Source organism: Solanum pennellii, chromosome 11 (assembly GCF_001406875.1).
Source record: "Solanum pennellii chromosome 11, SPENNV200".
NCBI classification, from domain to species: domain Eukaryota; kingdom Viridiplantae; phylum Streptophyta; class Magnoliopsida; order Solanales; family Solanaceae; genus Solanum; species Solanum pennellii.
Window position 1 is genome coordinate 63,446,696 of NC_028647.1, and position 20,770 is coordinate 63,467,465.

The following is a 20,770-nucleotide window of genomic DNA, read 5'->3' on the forward strand; positions in this document are numbered from 1 at the left end:
ATTTTGAGAATCAAGATTCTCTAAATATATTCTAATGGCTTAAGAGGTGGGCTAAAAGGGCATGGGTGAATACCCTACATATATATATATCAAAAAAGGACAAATAATGAGTCTTCAATGTTTTTGAAAATAAATGAAATAACTTTTATCATGAGACATAATATGGATCTATTGAATAAGAATATATAAAAAGATTTAAATGGTCTCTAGGTATTATTCTCTAATAGTAATATATTATATTCAATTAGAGAGGTGGGACAACTATTTGTGAACTTTTTGGAAAAAAGATAGGGGTAAAGACCCTATATATACATATATATATATATATNATATATATATATATATATATATATATATATATATCAATAAAGGACAATTGAGTCTTCAATGCTTACCGACATTTGTTGTGCTGAAATGGTTAAAATTTCTTCATTATTTAGAAGTCTCGAGTTCAAGCATATTTAGATAAAATGTCCCTGTACTGACTAATCATTGACAACCATACAAATTTAGTATGTAATCAAAAAGGTGATATAATACCAATCGCTTATTTAAATACATTTTTATTAATATTATAGAAAACATAAAATATAACATAACATGATCATTACTCTTGTAAAGAGGTTTTGACCATGCATGCATACATAATTGTTTGTGTTGTGTCAATATTTTAACTACATATAAATCTAACCAAAACAATAGAAACAAGTTATAGCTCGATCTTTGATCCTCTAAATAATATTGATATGACAAATTTAATAATATCAAAAAACAAAGTATAGATAGAAAATAAACCACTGTTGAATTGAATTATTATTATATATGGACCCTTATTGTAAGTTGATTTAGTAGCAAAATAAGGACCAAGTGTGTTGTATGTACTAAGCATTGTACTGGAAGAAAAAAAAAACATAGTAGATATAGCAATAATATTATCAGAGAAACTGACTTTTCAAATATGTAATTAATTTTGTGTTATTGTTGCCAGTTCACTTTTGTCCAAAATAATTCAATCATCCAATAAAAGGACTAGATATAAATATATAAATACTATATTATTTGTTTATATCTAGAGAAAAGACATAGAGACACCATTAAAGTTGTTTTATATTTGTATAAAGATACTTTAATTTTTAAAGTGTCCTATCATCCCACAGAATTATTTAATTTCTTTGTAAATGAACCATTTTGACCCATTTCCCAGTCTATGTAATGGTGCGTGTTGCTCAACTTCATATGATATAATTCAATCGGATCCGACCCTATTCTTTGAAGAAAAGTCATCTTCTCCTTTTCTTTTCTTCTCAGTTTGGCATGCACCTTCAAAAAAACTTTCATTAATTTTTCTTCATTCGGGTTTTTTGATTCAACTATGGAGTTAGGTGACAAGAAAATTTTGAATGTGAAATTGCTTTTAGTTGCAACCCTTTTGATAGCAAAACTCATATCTGCACTAATTATTCCCAGATCTAATTAAGTAGCGCCCCAAGGGAGATCTGCCTAGATATTGCATCAACTAACAGAGTTTCTTCCTCCCACCTTCACATTAATTTTGAGTGCTAGATTGGCTAGATATTGTTTTCTCATCTGTGAAACAACTCCAAGCTCAGTCTCACAAATTCGTTTCAGGTCACCATAAAGAGAGCCATTATTGTCTAGCAGGATAACAACCAGGAGATCAAGCTTCTTCGATAGCGGCTGCAACTTTGTCCTGGCATCATGAAATCGAGTTTATCATGATTCGGGTTGAAGTTCATTTTGAACATTCCACAGAGTTGTGCAAGCTCAAAACAAAACCATGAAATCAAAAAATGAGGACAAACAATGATTATTTTGGGTTTAAATTTGGGGAAGATGACATAAATTGAGTAAATAATTAATAATAAAGAAAAACAATGACACATGACACCTTTAAACTGGTACATGGCAGTAAAAATACTGCATGACGCGCCTCATGTGCATGGTAACAACCCAGACTTGAGAATGGGTCAAAATGGTCCATTTACAAAGAAATTAAATAGTTTTGTGGGGGTGATAGGACCCTTTAAAAGTTAAGATGTCTTTATACAAATACGGGACAACTTTGATGGTGTTTTTATGTCTTTTCTCTTTATTTGTATGTTATTTAAGTTGATATTTATTTTTTCCAGCTAAATTTTCATTGTTTATTTAAATTATATACCAAATTTAAAGTTAGAAATATAAGAATGAACATTGTATTAGTGAAAATATTTTATCTTCTATATTCACATTAGCAAATCAGAAATAATAAAAAAAAAAAAACTATCTGAGCTCGCATAATTCACTATGTGTCCATCAAAATATTTAATCTCCAAGTATCCGAGATTGTAGATTAATTTCTCCCAAGATAAAACGGATTATCCATTAAAGAAGTACCAGTACCTCAAGCTTCGATAATTTTATCGAACTCAAAAAGACAGTAACGAGATCACACACACAATATGCAAAAGAAAGAAAGGAAAGAACTTTTTGCACGAATGCAAAAAAAAAAAATCCCTCTATTTGTAGTCAACAAAGGGTTACAACTTTTTGCAAGAATAACAATTTTCATAAAAAGGGTCATAACCCTTTGAAAAAGGCACAAACTTTTAAACAATCACAACCCTTTAAAATAGACACAATCTTTCATAAAGGTCACAATCCTTCGTCATCGCAATCCTTCAGGAGAGTCACTAACATTTTATTTCCTATTCACATCTTTAAAATTCAAGTAAAAATACCGATGCAAAAGACTATTTGATCGGACACGTGAATAGCACAGACAAGGTCGGCTCCAGGCCGAGAAAACACTAAGTTTTTGCTTTAGGCCCCCCTAAATTTAAGGCCCCGTTATTTTATTGATGTATTATAAATAATTATATTCTTTGACTAATTGATGTGAAAGAATTCAAATACATGATTTAAAATATTTCACGTTAAATATAAATTTAGATAGAAATTATTTAAGCTTTTTATGAAAGGGTAATATTTTAAACTCCACGACAAGTACATCAAATCAATATGGATAATTATTAAACACTTCTATTATTAATCGTTAGCCATATAAGCTAGTTATCAAGAGAGCAGATAGTTGTCTATCCTGTTGTTTATTTAATTTTTAAAATATTTCATTATTTATTCAAATTATGTACAAAGTTCCTAGTTAGAAATATAATATTGATGAGTATTATATTAGTTAAAATATATTAAAGCAGAAGATTGTTTGATCCGACACGTGAATAGCATAAATAAGATCAGCTTTCAAATCGAGAAAACACTAAAATTTTTGCTTTTAGGCCCCCCTAAGTTTAAGGCCCCATTATTTTATTTTATATATTATAAATAATTATATACTTTAACTAATTGATATGAAAGAATTTAAATACATGATTTAAAATATTTCACATTAACATAAATTTAGATACAAATTATTTAAGCTTTTCATGAAAAGGGTAATATTTTAAATTTCATGACAAGTACACCAAATCATATGGATAATGATTAAACACTTCTATTATTAATCATTCGCCATGTAAGCTATTTATCAAGAGGGAGCGGGTAGTTGCCTATTTGTTGTGTTTATTTTCAAAGATGTTTTCATTATTTATTCAAATTATATACCAAACTTCAAGTTAGAAATATAATATTGATGAGTATTGTATTAGTGAAAATATATTGAAGTAAAAGACTGTGTGATCAAACATGTGAATAGCATAGATCAAATTAGCTTTCAGATCGATAAAACATTAAAATTTTTGCTTTAGGCCCCTTAAATTTAAGGACCCATTATTTTATTTTATATATTATAAATAATTATATACTTTAACTAATTGATATGAAAGATTTTGAATACATAATTTAAAATATTTCACATTAAATATAAATTTAGAAACAAATTACTTAAGTTTTTCATGAAATGGTAATATTTTAAACTCCATGACACGTATCATGAATAAATATGAATCATGATTAAACACTTTTCTTATTAATCATTAGACATATAAGCTAGTTATCACGAGGGAGCAAATAGTTGCTTATTCTGCCACACTTATTCTCAAAGGTGTTTTTATTATTTATTCCAAGTAAGCGAAATGGTTTGATAGATTCTTATACTTGTATAAGTTTGAGTTGGCAAGAGAATGTGACTATGAAGACGAATGAAGTTCATATTTAAATTTTAATAATATTTAAAAATAAAATTATAGTTAAAAGAAAACTAAAATAAATTTTTAAAAAAGTCCTCTTCTTCCTTCAACTCCACCTACTTTTCGCCGCCATCTCCATTCCTGCCCCCAATCCCTTTTTCTTTCTTCTATACACTTATTATCACCTTTAGCAGGATATTGACACCTCATTATCGTCAAACTCAAGATGTTATGAAAGCGATGTTGATTTTATGGTGGTGTTCGTCAGAGTCTACTGATTCAAAGTGGAGTAAGAGAGAGATGCGGCACTGATCTTTTTTCATCAGAACGGGAGGCAGCAAGGGGGTTTATTGGTACGACGGAGAGGATGGAGAAGAGAGGAGGTCCACGGTGGCTCACAGGGGTCGTCGGTGGTGTTTCAGCTTAGGATTACTAATTTTGTGAACTGTGGAGGTTGGAGAAAGAGGAAAGGAAAATAGTGAGGTTTGGGATGGATAGACAAAACTGCAGGTCTTGCCGGCAAGAAGAGCTGCGACGCGATGACTTTCACTAGTGGACTTAGATGTTACGCTATTGAAGAGGAGGTGTGGAGTCCCAAATTTTGTATAAATTTAACAATTTTATTATTTTATTTAATAAAACTTTGTTTAATAATTTTGAAAAATAAATAATATATATATTATGACATGTTATTAATTTAAGTGATATTGATTTGACATATCATTTATTCAAGGCCAGTGAACTAAAACATGATAAGATGAGTTTAGAATATTCATTTGATTAAGTTTAATGATTTAGTTGGTAAATGATTAAGTAAAAACATTCACAATACAAATATATATAAAGATATATCAAATCATTTCGCCTTTAAATTATATATCAAACTTCAGTTAGAAATATAATATTGATCATTATTAGTGAAAATATATCGAAGCAAACGATTATTTAATCTGACACGTAAATAGCAAAGACAAGGTCGGCTCCTAGGCTTAGGAAGCCACTATCTAAAAGTTTTTGCTTTAGACCTTTTGAAATTTAATACCCCATTATTTTATGTTATATTTTTTTCTGAATTACAAAATAGTTATATTCTTTAACTAATTTATGTGAAAGAGTTTAAATATAAAATTTAAAATATTTCATGTTAATTATAAATTCAGGTACAATTATTTAAGCTAATGGTAATATTTTAAACACTCTATGGTAAGTACAATAAATCAATATGGCTAATGATTAAACACTTTTATTATTTAAAAAATCAAAAAAACTATTTTTCTCACATACAATAATATGAAGTAATAAACAATATTGTACTGAACTTTATATTCATTCTCTTTTTATGAGTCTGATAGAGATTATTTAAATAAGTTAATCAATATATAAGATGGTTCTTACATTATTTAAAAAAATTAAATAATTAAAAAGATAAATTATATTAAATAAAGTTAAAAAATTGGTGGACAAAATCTTGCATGCAGTATATCTAGAAGGTATTTAAAAAGGTTTTTATTCGAGACGCAAGTAGATAAAATCATTTTTAAAGGAATTAGGACATAAAAATAGAAAACATAATATATAAACATGATCATTAACTTGGCTTCAATGCAAACTATGACCTCGAATTTTGAGTGTGCACAAGTAGACACTTAAGCTTATATAAAACTGAACAAGTAGACACATGTGTCCTACATGACATAATACACATAAGACACCACGTAGGACACATAAATCATTTAGGGTGTCATGTAGGACGAATGTGTATATTTGTTCAATTTTATACAAGTTTAAGTGTCTACCTGTGCACACTCAAATTTAAAGGTTATAGTTACCCGTTGACATCAATTTAAGGGTTATGTTTTTGTATTATACCTAAAAATAGACATGAATAACTAACGAGATTTTCTATATATATTTCACTTTGTGTCATTTTCGATATAATTATTTGTTTCTATTTTATTATTACATTATTTTTATGATATTCATATTGTCTAAGGATCATTTAGGTTTGGATTTATTATACATTACTTACTACCTCAATCTAAACAATTCAACTGATATTTATATGGTCGTAGCTTTCAAGTCAATCTTGATTAATTTCATTAGATATTTACCTTCCACCAGCACAAGCGTTAACAACTCTATTCACCAAAGTTTGGACAAACACATGATGTTTAGCCTCCACAAACCTAAGACAACACCATCCTCAACACACTTCATTAATTATTAAGACACGCTCTTGCAATCACATTATTTCAAAAGGATTAAAGCTTGAACGAGTGTAGATTGACCCAATTCAAATTATCTCGAGCCCAACCAATAAAATTATAGACGTATTTACCTATATTTGAGCTCATTTCACTTTTAGTCATGAACAATTGCTCGTTAAAATTCAAAACCAGTAATATACAACAAGGAATAACCTTCAGAAAATATCTCTCTCTCTCCGAATGCTCGCATATTTTAAGTGACGACTCTATTTTTCTGTATCGTACTATTGCAAAAGCTGAGACTATGTAAAACGAAAATTATAGCTAACTTACCAAGAACATGAACTTAGGTCGAGCATTGGTTAGTTTCCTTATTAATATTATTTCTTTGATCTTTGGCATATCTTCACTACTATATTTTTTTTTTTATTGTTATTATGCTTTACTTGAGTCAGAAGTCTCTCGTAAACAGTCCCGCTAGATTCTATACGCACTATTCTTTCTAGACCCCAATTATAAATTACATTTAGTATGTGCTTGTTGTTTAATCAAAGTAAGCAAAATGTACAGAAGTACAAGCATATATAATTTCATTTTCCACATGTTTATATGTATAGTACTGGCCAATTGGTCCACTTTTAATTAATGTGGATCCAAGATGATAGACTTTTGTTTATGCTTGTAGTATGGCTGGGAAGCAGAAATAGGTGCATCTCTGTGTGTACTTGCATATGCATGTATTGTGTATAACTAAAGCTAATTGGGCATAATTTAAGCATGTTGCATCACCCAAAATGTCACCTATAATAAGCAGAACAGTAGAACACCTAGGAGAAGTATTGAGGTACAACATTTAATTTGCTTACTTAAAATATCGTAAACGAACAAGGTAGAGGTAAAATGTGCATACACACTACCTTTTTCAGACCCCGAACCTCACTTGTGTGATAATACTGACTATGTTGTTGTTGTACTTAAATAGACAATGAGAGATAGTTTCATGGTTCAAATAAGCATCAACTTGATTCAATCTTACCATTTTATCTCCAATTCCAAGGTAAGTTAAGTATCGAAAACAACCACTCTACCTTCCAAAAAAGGGATAAGGTCTGCATACACATTATCCTCTCTAGACGACTTCACTTGTGGGATTACACTGAGTATGTTGTTGTTGTACTTGAGTAGACACTAGTTATCGGTCATTGAAACCAGAAGACAACCACAGAGGAATTGGACATCCCAGTAACAGAGAAAAGCGATTGAAAGACAAAAAACAAGCAATTGGTACCTAACAAAGTCTATATGAAGATGAATATCTTGAGCTCAATGCAAACTTAGCTCAACCTATTCAACCGTATATGTACAAGCTAACTCGATCCACCTCGATATAGGCAAAGTATAAGGACTTACCTAGTGTTGCCTCTACTAGGGCAAAATATTGGTTTCTAAGGTTGTTACTTCAATTCTTCAGCCGCGCTAGGCCACCACGTTGGAGACTAATCACCATCAATTCTACGCGGGCTCATGAAAAAAGATTAACATTTCAAGGAATGCATATAAACTGTCTGTCCAATACATTACAGGTCTGTTCATTTCTACTCTTCTAACATATACTTATCGATAAAGATGTTCAAGATACTGATCATCCACGCCAACATTGATACAACAAAGAAATGAGGGTAATGAAAGCAACCATAGGGTAAAAACGTTGCCATAGACTATACAAAGGCATGTCATTGCTCTAATATTTTGCTAACCAACGAAAAAAATCTGTCAAAGTGAGAAAAATCCTATATACATGAAGCAGAGAAATTCACTGTTTTCCATTTATCATATCAACAGACTGTCTATGTTAAATTACTAAAATTAGCTCTCGAGAAATAATGTAGCGTAGCTACTTCAATATGTCAGCATTAGTCGACTATGTGAATGCATCAGACGAATGTTCTGGTTTCAAGTTTGTGTTTCTCCTTTTACAGAACTGTTCTGGTTTATCTTTCAGAGCATGCTTCTACGCGGACAAATGGCCTCTATTCCTAAAGTAGTAGAATAAATTAGAGCCTTCAAAAGGGAGTCAGGTAGATCTAATGAAACTATATTAACAGCCAACGAAGAAGTAGAAAGAAACTCGAACTGACTTAGCGTAGAGGCAAACATGTCTCAAAACTAGATAACAAGGCCAGAATAAACCAGAAATGCTTCTCCTTAGAAAAGAGATAAGAATGTAACATTACTGCATTGAGGACGAAGACGGTTTGTCAAACAAACAGCATACGTAAGTAAGTAGCATCTTGAATAGAATCTAGAGCACGCTGAGTCAGTTTTACTACTCTGAATCCATGACAGAGTAGTCATACTAGGATCGGTGTTGTACACCATCCGACAAGAGAAGTGACGAGCAAATTGTTAAACAATGCTCAGCTATGAAACCAAATAAGTGAACATATGAAAAGGAAGTGAACAAACACCAAGAGACAATGCTATACAGCTAAAGCTACAACGAGATATCGTGCCTTGCCTGTTTTCTGATTGATGGAAAAGATTGGAATACAAATAAATTAGAACACCAAAACAACTAGCAAATGTCACTCAATAGCAGTTGCAGCTTTTCAAACACTGATATAATTCAAAACTAAGATAAAGTCAGTCATACGAGTGAGTTAACTTACAATATCGATCTAAATCCAGTATAAAAAGAAATACGTTTTCTCTACTAAACATATCTCACCATAACCTCATGGTTAGCCCGCTATGTAGAAGAAATTGATCCACGCCCGCATTCACCTCTTTACACATATAACACCAATAACTCTTGACGATAAAGACAGATTGTTTCAATGGGGTGTTGTCGATAACCAGCAATGCACCTTGTGTGATACTCAACAGGAAAGTTTATCCAACCGCTTCTCAACATCACTGCTCGGGTGTGGAACAGAACATTTGGATTGAAAGGAACCCGAGGGTCTTTCAGGGCGAACAGTCCACCACATAATCAATCGATAAGGAGGATTATCAACGAGGTTGTTCATAGAGTAACTCAAAGGTTGAGTCTCCGACCACGCACTACACCAACAATCAATATTGGATCATAAAAGCACCTCAAGAATCTAGCCCTTGAACTAAGAAACATTTAGAATTTTCGATACTTATATGAAACCATACAGGTAATAAAAGAACTATATCAGTTAACCATCAAACATGAAGAACAAGGTATGGTATAGAAAGACAAAAACAGTCATGTATAAACTACTTATTTTACTTCTTGAAAGAAAACAATATGGTCCTCTCTAGCTTGTTATCAGCCTTGCAAGCAATTTCAGCCTGTGGACCACTACATATAGTCGTCACACAAGGGCAGAGCTAGGTGGGGGTTCATGGGTTAGGACGAACCCAGTAGCTTTTTCCTAGACCCTATATTTGTACTAGAAAATTATGTAATTACTTTGTGAATGCCTAATAAAACTTATTGACACCTCTATGATAATGAAGGGGAAGGAAATATAGAACCCCCAAAATTCTAATGCTGGCTCCGCCTTTGTCGTTACGTTCACTTTCTTAAGGAATCTATCAATCAGATATAGCATTTGACATTATTACCTAAAGTTCCATACTTGATTTAACGATATTGATATTCAGGGGCGGAGCCAGATAGGGCCAAGGGAATCCCCTTTCGAAAGAAACATACATTGTTTTTGTACATGGTTAAACTTACTTTTTTTTTGTAGCTTCTTCACGTGTTTACTTTTTTTCAACTTTGAACCCTTTAATGAAAATTCTGACTCTGCTACTAAATGCTCAATTTGCTCCATACTTAACTGTATTATCTACAAGTCCAACTTCATTTAACAATTTTGCAATTTTTGATTAGGAAAAAACACCAATGGCATGTGTAATTGATTGTATTTGTACCTAATTTGAAGATGTTTCTTTTATTTATTTTTCTTTGTCACTTTTGCTTATTTTGCTGACCTTTCAAAATAGAAAAATTATACATTTTAATAAACAATTACTAATTTTAGCAATATTTTTTTATTTATTATCATTTATAACAATATTGTGTTAAATCTGTAATATATATTAAAAAAATGAATTATGTATGCAATATATATAAATTATTTATGAATTATAATTATTTTTAAAAATATATTATTTTTGTTTGGTAAAAATTTGACACATTGTATTATAATTGTATTAAAATGTGTGATAAATGAATTATGTATCATTAAAATTTATATTATATGTGAATAAAAAATTATTTTTTATAATATGAATTAAATTTGTATTATAAATAAATTAAAAATGATCAAATGAAAAAAAGTTATTATTACTATAAATAATAAATATTTTTTTATTATAGTATATTTATGTAAGTTTCCCTTTCAAAATTTGCTTATTTTAAAAAGTAAAGCATCTTTTAAGTTTTAACTTATTAGAAATAGCTCAAAATATCATCCTTTACATTACTTATTAAATAAATTGACACATTTCAATAACACTTGATATAAATAAAGCACGACTTAATATATATAAATGTTGATATATTATATAGTTCGATTAAACACGCAATAACAGATCATAAATATTTTCTTGATATATATTTTTGAAAAATCTTATAAATTTTTTTTAAAAATACATAGAAAAATTATATATTTATCAATTTGATTCATTTTTTTTTCTTTTTTTACTTAATACCAAAAAGGAGTAAAGGTGATTGTTAAACTTTTGTGATAAGTGGAAAATCGTTTTGATTTAATATTATTTAAAGTATAAATATGTTAAATAAAATAATATTTATTAATTCAAAGTCAATTAATCAATAGACAAATGATCACATATCAACTTTTTTTTTAAGCAAGAGACAGTATAAATGTCTTTCGGTCTACTGCCAAATAAATTTCTTTTTTTCCTTCTATATGGGACAAAATTCTTTTCATTTTTTATTCACAACTTAAACAAAAGTTCATGGAATCAAATTCAATTTATACACAATAAAAAAAAATTCAATAATTCCCTCCCTTAATAGTTAATAAGGTATGATGATATATGTTTTAAAAAAATATGTCAAAAAGAAAATGTGGTATTTCTAGAAATTTTACATAGTTATATATATATATATATATATATATATATATATGTATGTATATGTATATAGAGATAGATAGATAGATAGATAGATATAAGATGTACTTAGTTAATTGACAAGTTATATTCTTAAATTGTTAGAAATTATTATATCTAAACAACATACATAAGTCACATAATTAACTCTTAATCATCTTTGATTTTCATTATTGTAATTTTAATTATGAACATTGCCTGATATTATGAATGTGTAGAGAATTCTAGTGTTATGATTATCCTCCTTTAAATTGCTAAACACTTTACATAAGAGTTTAACAAGTATACATTCTTTGACTATGTTATATAGAACTTATGAACCATTTAAAGTATATATATACCTTAAAAGTTTTGTTCTTGTAATCAAATTCTATCTTATTATGAGAATGAGTTGAGTTATTTGATCATGTTGATTAGTTGTGTATAAATTTATTTATTTTCGTTAAACTTAAATCTTGAGATTTTTTTATTTCTCATATAAAGTTTTCTATATGATAGCTTGTCCTTGGCTGCATATATTCACATTCCCTTGATGATCTTTGTTGCAAACAAATTTTAAAGGAACAGAAAATAAATTAATAAAGATTGTGAATTCTATTGATTTTTTAATTTTACTATGCTAAGATTTTTCCATGATTCAAGGATCGTATATGGCTTATTTCTCGAACTAGGATAATTTAGATTTGACCTCCCTATATGAATAATTCATCTCCTAAGATTTATCCATAATTCGAGGATCGGGCTTATCTTTTGAACTAGGATGATTTAGATTTGACCTCTCTATATGAATAATCCATCTCATAAGATTTTCCTATGATTCAAGGCCGTTTATGGCTTATTTCTTGAACTAGGATGATTTAGATTTGACCCCTCCATATGAATAATCCATCAATTTGTGGAGCATTCGAGATCTTAATCTCTTTATGAATTTTTCGAGATGCTTTTTAAGAGATTTAGTATCCGTTATATATGAATTATCCATGAATTTGTGGAGTATTCGAAATCCTGATCTCTTTATGGAACTATCTATATGAATAATTCATCAATTTGTAGAGTATTCGCGATTGTGATCTCTTTATGGAATTTTCAAGATTCCTTTTAAGAGAATTTAGTATCCGTTATATAGGCATAAACTGGGATTTAGGGTTGACTAGCCTCCAAAAATATTAATTTGAGTTGAACACAATTTGTATAATCCCAACTCAATTGAACCGCATCTTGCAAAATCCCATAAAATTTCATTATTTACATTCTTACAATTGTATTTCTAAGTACATCTAACATAATATCTCTTGATTTAGTTCAGTTAATTGTGACAATTTCACTAATAACTAGTTGTCTAACAACATTATATGACTTCATGAAAGATGTCAATATTTTTTATGAAACATAACACTCTCAATCCTTATTATTATCGCTTGATTATTGGGATGTATATATTATATATAAATGTCAAAGATTTTGATCAAATTGAAATATTTTTCAAGTTTGAAATATTTTTCAAGTAAGTTTGGAGTTAAAAAATATTTATAATACAATTTTTTGATGTACGTTGATAAATAAATTCATTTTTCTTTCATTTTTACTTGTTTATCATTTCAAATATAGATCTTTCAATTTTGCTTATCACTTTCAACATATCAAGAAAAAATATTTTTTTTCTTCATAATTTACCCTTAGCATTAACCACTTAATTTCTAAATCATTTTTCAAGACCAATATTAAACATTAATTAGTAAGAATAGTACGATAAAATAATTATATCAATTATTTTTTATTAATTAATGTTTCAAATCCAACTATAACAACTAAAAATAAGCATAAAAAGTATATTTTATAAATATGCCAAATTATATATAAAAAAAATACTAATCATCCCACCACCATTTTAATAGGAATAAAATAATCTTAATTATAACTAATATCTCAAATCAAATATGAATGGACTTATTATTATAATATACCACGTATCAAACACTCACTTGTGGAAATTATAAACAAACAATAGGGACCTTTATGTAATTACACATACACAGAGTGCTGCACAGAAAGCCCTAGTTGATGTGCTCTCACCACTATAAAAAGTCCCTTCATACCACACTTGAAACCCTACTTGTGGTTTGTGTTGTTATTCTCCATACGCGGCCAGGGTTTTAGCAAAGCTCAGAAAAGGTTAGATCTAATGTATTTCTCTTCATATTGTTGAATTTTATTTCATATTATATGATATTGATGCGAAAATCTGGTTATAGATTTGTGTTTTGATACTAATTTGTGAAAACTAGTATGTATTTCTCTAAGATTTGTTTATTGTATGTTGATGATATGAGATTGAATTTTGTTTTAGATCGATGAGAAAATCTGGTAATAGATTTGTGTTTTGTTACTGATATGTGGAAATTACTTTGTATTTCTCTTAGATTTGTTCATCATGTTGATTATATGAGATTGAATTTTGTTTCAGATTGTATGATATTGAAGCGAAAATCTGTAATAGATTTGTGTTTTGTTAGTAATTTGTTGAAACTAGTATGTATGTCTCTTAGATTTGTTCATCAAGTTGATTATATGAGTTTTGAATATTAAGTTATGGCTAAATCTTCTGTGTTAATCAGAGATTTGTCTTTGTTATGTTGAAGATATGTGATTTCTATGTTCATAGGATTTCCAGTTGAAGTTATAATATAGTCGTTAGTGTTTCTTTGAGATTTGTCTATCTTATGTTGAAGAGATGTGATTTATGAAAATATTTATGTAATTTTCAGTTTTAAGTTATGGTAGATGAGACTGTTACTCTGAGATTTGTTTATTTTTGTGGAAGATGTATGATCTGAATTTGTATGAGCTTACTCGTTCAAATTGTTTACTCTTTAATGGCTTTATAAATTATATTTTGTTGATTCTGAGGTTGAATCGTCATGATTTGTGCCTTTATCTGAGTAAAAACCCTGTTTTGTTCGAGGTTGATGCTTTAATACTTGCTGAATTGTGTCTTATCTATGCCGGTGTATCTCAGATCTGTTGATTTTTTTTGAAAAGATCTGCTCTTTATTAAGTAGGTCAATAGCGGTTGTATAGTGGATCTATTAGTTAATAATGTTGGTTTTAAAAAATCTTTTTATTGAGTATAAGCAATATGCTTAACAAAGTAAGAAATTCTGCTGATTAATAATGAATGGTTCTAAGAATCTTTCATTTGAATTTATGCTTTCAGAGTAACAAAACTATCAATTTCTTTGGTTTGCATTTAATAGTACATCTGTTAATCTTAGTCTGACATTTGGATCGAATGACCCATGTGTTTCTTACCATGACTGGTGTTCTGTTCAGTTTTAAGACATCATGGGTAAAGAGAAGATTCATATCAGCATTGTTGTCATTGGACATGTCGACTCTGGAAAGTCGACCACTACTGGGCACTTGATCTACAAGCTTGGTGGTATTGACAAGCGTGTGATCGAGAGGTTTGAGAAAGAAGCAGCTGAGATGAACAAGAGGTCCTTCAAGTATGCATGGGTGCTTGACAAGCTTAAGGCTGAGCGTGAACGTGGTATTACCATTGATATTGCCTTGTGGAAGTTTGAGACCACAAAGTACTACTGCACTGTGATTGATGCTCCTGGACACAGAGATTTCATCAAGAACATGATTACTGGTACCTCTCAGGCTGACTGTGCTGTCCTCATCATTGACTCCACAACTGGTGGTTTCGAAGCTGGTATTTCAAAGGATGGACAGACCCGTGAGCACGCATTGCTTGCTTTCACCCTTGGTGTCAAGCAAATGATTTGCTGCTGTAACAAGGTCTGTTTTATTTTTAGTCTGTTATGTTAATTGAAAAGTGATGTTTTAAGATTTGCTAATTCTGTTGTATGCCTTCTGCAGATGGATGCTACCACCCCCAAGTACTCCAAGGCTAGGTACGATGAAATCGTCAAGGAAGTTTCTTCCTACCTCAAGAAAGTAGGATACAACCCTGACAAAATCCCCTTTGTCCCCATCTCTGGTTTTGAAGGAGACAACATGATTGAGCGATCAACCAACCTTGACTGGTACAAGGGCCCAACCCTACTTGAGGCTCTTGACCAGATTAATGAGCCCAAGAGGCCCTCAGACAAGCCCCTCCGTCTTCCACTTCAGGATGTCTACAAAATTGGTGGTATCGGAACTGTACCTGTCGGTCGTGTTGAAACTGGTGTTATTAAGCCTGGTATGGTTGTCACTTTTGGTCCATCTGGTCTGACCACTGAGGTTAAATCTGTTGAGATGCACCACGAGGCTCTTCAGGAGGCACTTCCTGGTGACAATGTTGGGTTCAATGTCAAGAACGTTGCAGTTAAGGATCTTAAGAGAGGTTACGTTGCCTCCAACTCCAAAGATGACCCAGCAAAGGGTGCTGCCAGCTTCACTGCTCAAGTTATCATCATGAACCACCCTGGTCAGATTGGAAACGGATATGCCCCAGTGCTCGACTGCCACACCTCCCACATTGCTGTCAAGTTTGCTGAGATCTTGACCAAGATTGACAGACGTTCTGGTAAGGAACTTGAGAAGGAGCCCAAGTTTTTGAAGAATGGTGATGCAGGTATGGTTAAGATGATTCCCACCAAGCCCATGGTTGTTGAGACCTTTGCTGAGTACCCACCATTGGGACGTTTTGCTGTGAGGGACATGCGTCAGACTGTTGCTGTTGGAGTTGTCAAGAACGTCGACAAGAAAGACCCTACTGGTGCTAAAGTCACCAAGGCTGCCCAAAAGAAGAAGTGATGTGTTTTTGATGAGATTCTGCATTGATGAACTAGTTTTGTTTAATTGCATTAGCTATTTTCAATTTTGTTTTGAACATTTTACCAGTCATAGATATGGCTCCAGTAGCTTTTGTCATGGTTCTCTAGCCTCTTTGAGGATAGTAGAGTTATTGAGCAATTTGGTTTGATCCAAGTTGCTTGATGAGCAGTGACAAAAGCATCTCTGATGCCTTTCTACTGTCTGGTTTTTATAGCGAATTCCCAGATGTGATGCTGAGACGGTTTTAATATGTTATGCTTTTTAAGTTAATCTTTTATCCTGCATTATCTTCCTTCTATCATTTTTGTGTGAGTTATTGCTAGGAGTTCTCTCTGTGTCATTTGAGATTTGCCATTGCTGAACTGTTGCTTTGATTGTTTATGCATTTTTCAAATGAGTTTCTTATATGTTTAGACTTGGTATTTTTTCGATTCGAGTCTTTCCCCATAGTTGTGGGATCTCTTAAGACAGGTTACAGTTACATAATGTGGACATACTTGTTAAAAGAGTTAAGTCTTGAGTTAGTATTGTCTTCAATTGAATTTCTTAAATGTTTCTCTTGTTTATGTGTGATTTATAATTCCAGAATCTATCCTCCCCAGTTCAATTCAATTTCTTTGGCACTATGCTTCAATTTTACATGACAATTTGAGAAATTGTTTGTTTCATTGATCTATACACAGCTGTTGTGGGGTTTTTACTTGCTCAAAACTGTTTGGTTCTTTATACAGAAAGCGTGTATCAATTTTATCCACCATTTTGTTTGTCTTGTCTTCTTATCTCCCAACAAGCTTTAGCTAATCTAAAGACTTTCAAAATAGTACTTTTCAGTTTCATTTTAACTGTTGTTTTAATCCTTTTTACATCCATTAAGAAAATAATAAATACAAAGGTATAATTATTTTGTGTTATCCTAATTTTTACCTGTTTTTCTTTTTGGAGCATCGAGCAATATTTTTTTTAAAAAAGAACTACTTTAATGTTAAAAGGGTATAATTGAAAACAATTGCTAACTTTAATCTTGAAGTTCTCAAGTAACAATTATTTTGGGACAATTTTGAGCTAAAATACAGATAGCGGGATGAGTAATTGCAAAATTCATACCAACATGAGTGTTGTGGTGAAATAGTTGAAATTTCTTCAACTTATTGGAAGCATTACTCCAAATATGAACACTGTAATGCGCGAATCCAAATTTAATTAAATGTCAATAGGAAGAAAACTTAACCTCATTAGAAGGTTGTTACACAAATCTAAGCCAAATATATCACAGTCCACAACTCCACATAAACAAAAACTAAAAGAAAAACCAAATTAAGTACTTTTTTTTTCCAAGTTAGAATCAAGCAGCCTTTGCTGTACAAGACAAACAAAGATCACAAAGAAGAGCAACAATAAGATCTGAATCAGTTTCATTTATTTTCTCCCTAAACTCTCTTTCATTGCTTCTCACTTGATCTGTTTTCCATTTTCCTCCCATTTGAACTCTTAGCTTTTTCATAGCCTCTCTTCTTCCACTGTGATCCGTCATCCTACGATTTGAACAGAAGAAAATAATTTTATAATCATACGCGAATCAAATAGATTATAAAGTCATAATTCCAAAAGTACAATTAGGCTAAATGCTGAAAACTTTAATGATTGAACTCATCAAATTTAAATCCTGAATTTATCTCTTCAACTGATATACAAATTTCAGTTCAAATAAATTATCTAAAGTCTAGACATATAAAAAATACAATTAGATCTCTCCTAAAATTTCACTATATATCAAGTTTTTAAAACTAATGTTTAGTCTATATTATATATTATATGTTTTTCTATAATAACATTTCAATATACAAATCAGGAATATATTAGACAAACAGCTAAATATTCACAAAACCTATACATTTAACCAAAAAAAAATACAATATATATTCACAAAGAACTATATTTTAACGAAATAGTTACTAGCACTTGATATCGTTATCCTACGATTCAAAACCCATAAAATTTAAATCTTAAACCATTCACTATAGAAGCCAGAAATATATAATACACAAACAACTAAATATTCACAAAACCTATACGTTTAACCAGAAAAACTACACTAAATATTCACAAAAAGGTACATTTGACTACGCTATCCTAGGATTCAAAATTCATAAAATTTAAATTTTGAATTCGAGAAAAATTACTCTTTGGATAAAGGAAGAGGACGTGTGATCCCTGCAAGACAAATTGGGAGTCCATTATTTGCTTGATGATTTAAATTGGATGATGACATTTTTTTTTTCTTGAAAGAGAAGATGGAATTTTTTTCTTAGATTTAAAGATAGAGAAGGAACGAAAAATTAAAAAAAAAAGAGAAAAAACAGAGAGGAAGGTAAAGCATTAAAAGCAGAAATAAAGGACCTTTCATTTTCTTTACTTATAGTGAGCACACAAGGGGAATAGTTTATATTAGTTACGTAGATATTATGATGGAATAATTAAGATCTTTCATTTTTAACGAGAGATTTTAAGTTTGAGATTTTGAGAATGAAGACAATTATCTTATTAGAAGCGTTTCTGTGGCTTGAACTCGCGTTGTGGATCCTGAGCTCCACGATGGCTCCTAATCCACTGACTGATTTCGATTTAAATAGACTTTAGTATGATCTCTACTTTCCAGAAAGTGAATTAAAATTTAAATTTAATAATTCATTTTGTATATTTAAATCGTTGCATTCGTTATACTAGTGTACATGTAAATTTTAAAATCAAAGCTAGATTTAAAATTTAATTCATAGATTCTTATAGTGGTCTTTTAAGTTAATAATTAGTATTATAGGGAGTTTTTAGCCTGAGGATACCCCTTGGCCCTTACAAAATTCACTCAACTACATTACTCTTAAATAAAATAATTGAGTACATAATTAACATTAAATTTTTATTTTATAATGTTCAATATTGTAATTTAACTAATTTATACGTAAGCAATAATGCTTATGAAAAGAGAAAATGCTCATAATTAAGATTTTCTTTCCTCATTTTTATAAATCAATCACATGCCTTTATACTTATATACATAATACATTTATTTGTTTCTCTACTAATACTGTGTCTAAATTATATTTACATATTTCACAATCCATCTCAAAATATTAGTCACGTTTTAATTTTATTAATTTTGGAGCAAAATTAAATTATATTACTTAATACCTCAGATAATTAAAAATTATATTTAAAAAATCTATTACGTCATAATTCTTCCCATATAGTAAAAAAATATTTTGATCTAGTGATCAAAATTATTAAATCTTGAGAAACAAAGAATAATATATTCTATGAATTTCTAATTCTACTATGATGTGTGTGTATATTTAATTTTTAGTGGAATAATAATAATTTCGTGATAAAAATAATTAAATATATAAACATTTTGGGTGATGGGATTATAAAGCATATGATGTATTGAATCAATGGGGTCCAAGCCATGATGAATGTAGGCTTTATTTCCCAAAATAATTGAAACTTTATTATATATATATATATATATATATATATATATAAAAAGATTCCATTCCCACGCCATGCCTTCTTGTCACAAAAACAATTTCATTCCAAATCTTTTAATTTCCCCCTATACCACAATAATTCCGGTACAAATTTTTTAAAAATTTTATCCGGGAGTGGCTTGACAGTGTTACAAAAAAGACATACGTTTTTTGCTCCTAAATTTAAGGGGTCTCATTTTTAATAATAATAGGTTATAAGTTTTTTTTTTTAAAGAAATATTGAATACTATTTGTAGAAAAAGTAAAGTTTTCATGATAATGAAGAAATTATTAGAAGAAATTTGACATATTTGGAGTACTATATCATGAAAAATAATTTAAAATAAGAATAGTTATATTATCAATTGAAAACTAAAATAATAATTCAAATTTAAGGCCCCCTTTGATTTTTGCTTTAGACCACTAATATGTTTGAGCCGCTCCTGATCTCACGTAAAGAAATCAAGGATTTATTGATAGTATTGATCGTATTGATAGGTTGATCAATACCTATTACTAGGGGTGTACATGACAAGGTTGGTTCGAGTTTTTCAAATATCAAATCAAATCATTTGTGTCGATTTTTTGAATTTATAAACCAAACCAAACCAATAAAACTCATGTTGTTCAACTTCGGGTTTTTTCAGGTTTCTTCAGTTTTTTTTTTATTTTTGAGTTTTTTCGATAAAGTATTCATAAAAACATATAATTTACTTGTACTATCAAATATTTCTTTAGTCCTACCAAAATGCAACTATCTAAGTTATTTCTCAAGAAAATAACAAAAAATATGATATAACTAATGACACTAATATATCCAAAAAATAATAAAATCGCGTAAAACAAATATTGCAAATTAATAAGTCATAGTGAAATTGATCATAATTTAAAGTACTAAATCATGCTAAAATAAGTTTACTAAGTATTAGTTACATGACTAAATATTAAAAGAAAGTAAAATTAGATCATGTATTTTAATTGTCTAAATTAT

At 30.0% G+C, this 20,770-nt stretch overlaps 1 protein-coding gene and 1 long non-coding RNA gene across 2 annotated transcripts; one reads left to right on the forward strand and one right to left on the reverse strand.

Annotated features, from left to right (window-relative positions):
• The first annotated feature begins 13,484 nt into the window (after positions 1–13,484).
• On the forward strand, positions 13,485–16,545 carry LOC107004399 (elongation factor 1-alpha-like). The gene is made up of 3 exons (XM_015202600.2): positions 13,485–13,642; positions 14,801–15,274; positions 15,356–16,545. Exons 2-3 carry the CDS (start codon positions 14,813–14,815, stop codon positions 16,235–16,237), a joined length of 1,344 nt encoding a protein of 447 aa, XP_015058086.1. The 5' UTR covers positions 13,485–13,642; positions 14,801–14,812; the 3' UTR covers positions 16,238–16,545.
• An 891-nt stretch (positions 16,546–17,436) lies between these two features.
• On the reverse strand, positions 17,437–18,795 carry LOC107004079. Its single transcript, XR_001454694.2, has 2 exons — positions 18,439–18,795; positions 17,437–17,790 (listed from the first exon to the last, which is right to left on the reverse strand). It is a non-coding gene; the product is annotated as an uncharacterized LOC107004079 (long non-coding RNA).
• Positions 18,796–20,770: the final 1,975 nt, after the last annotated feature.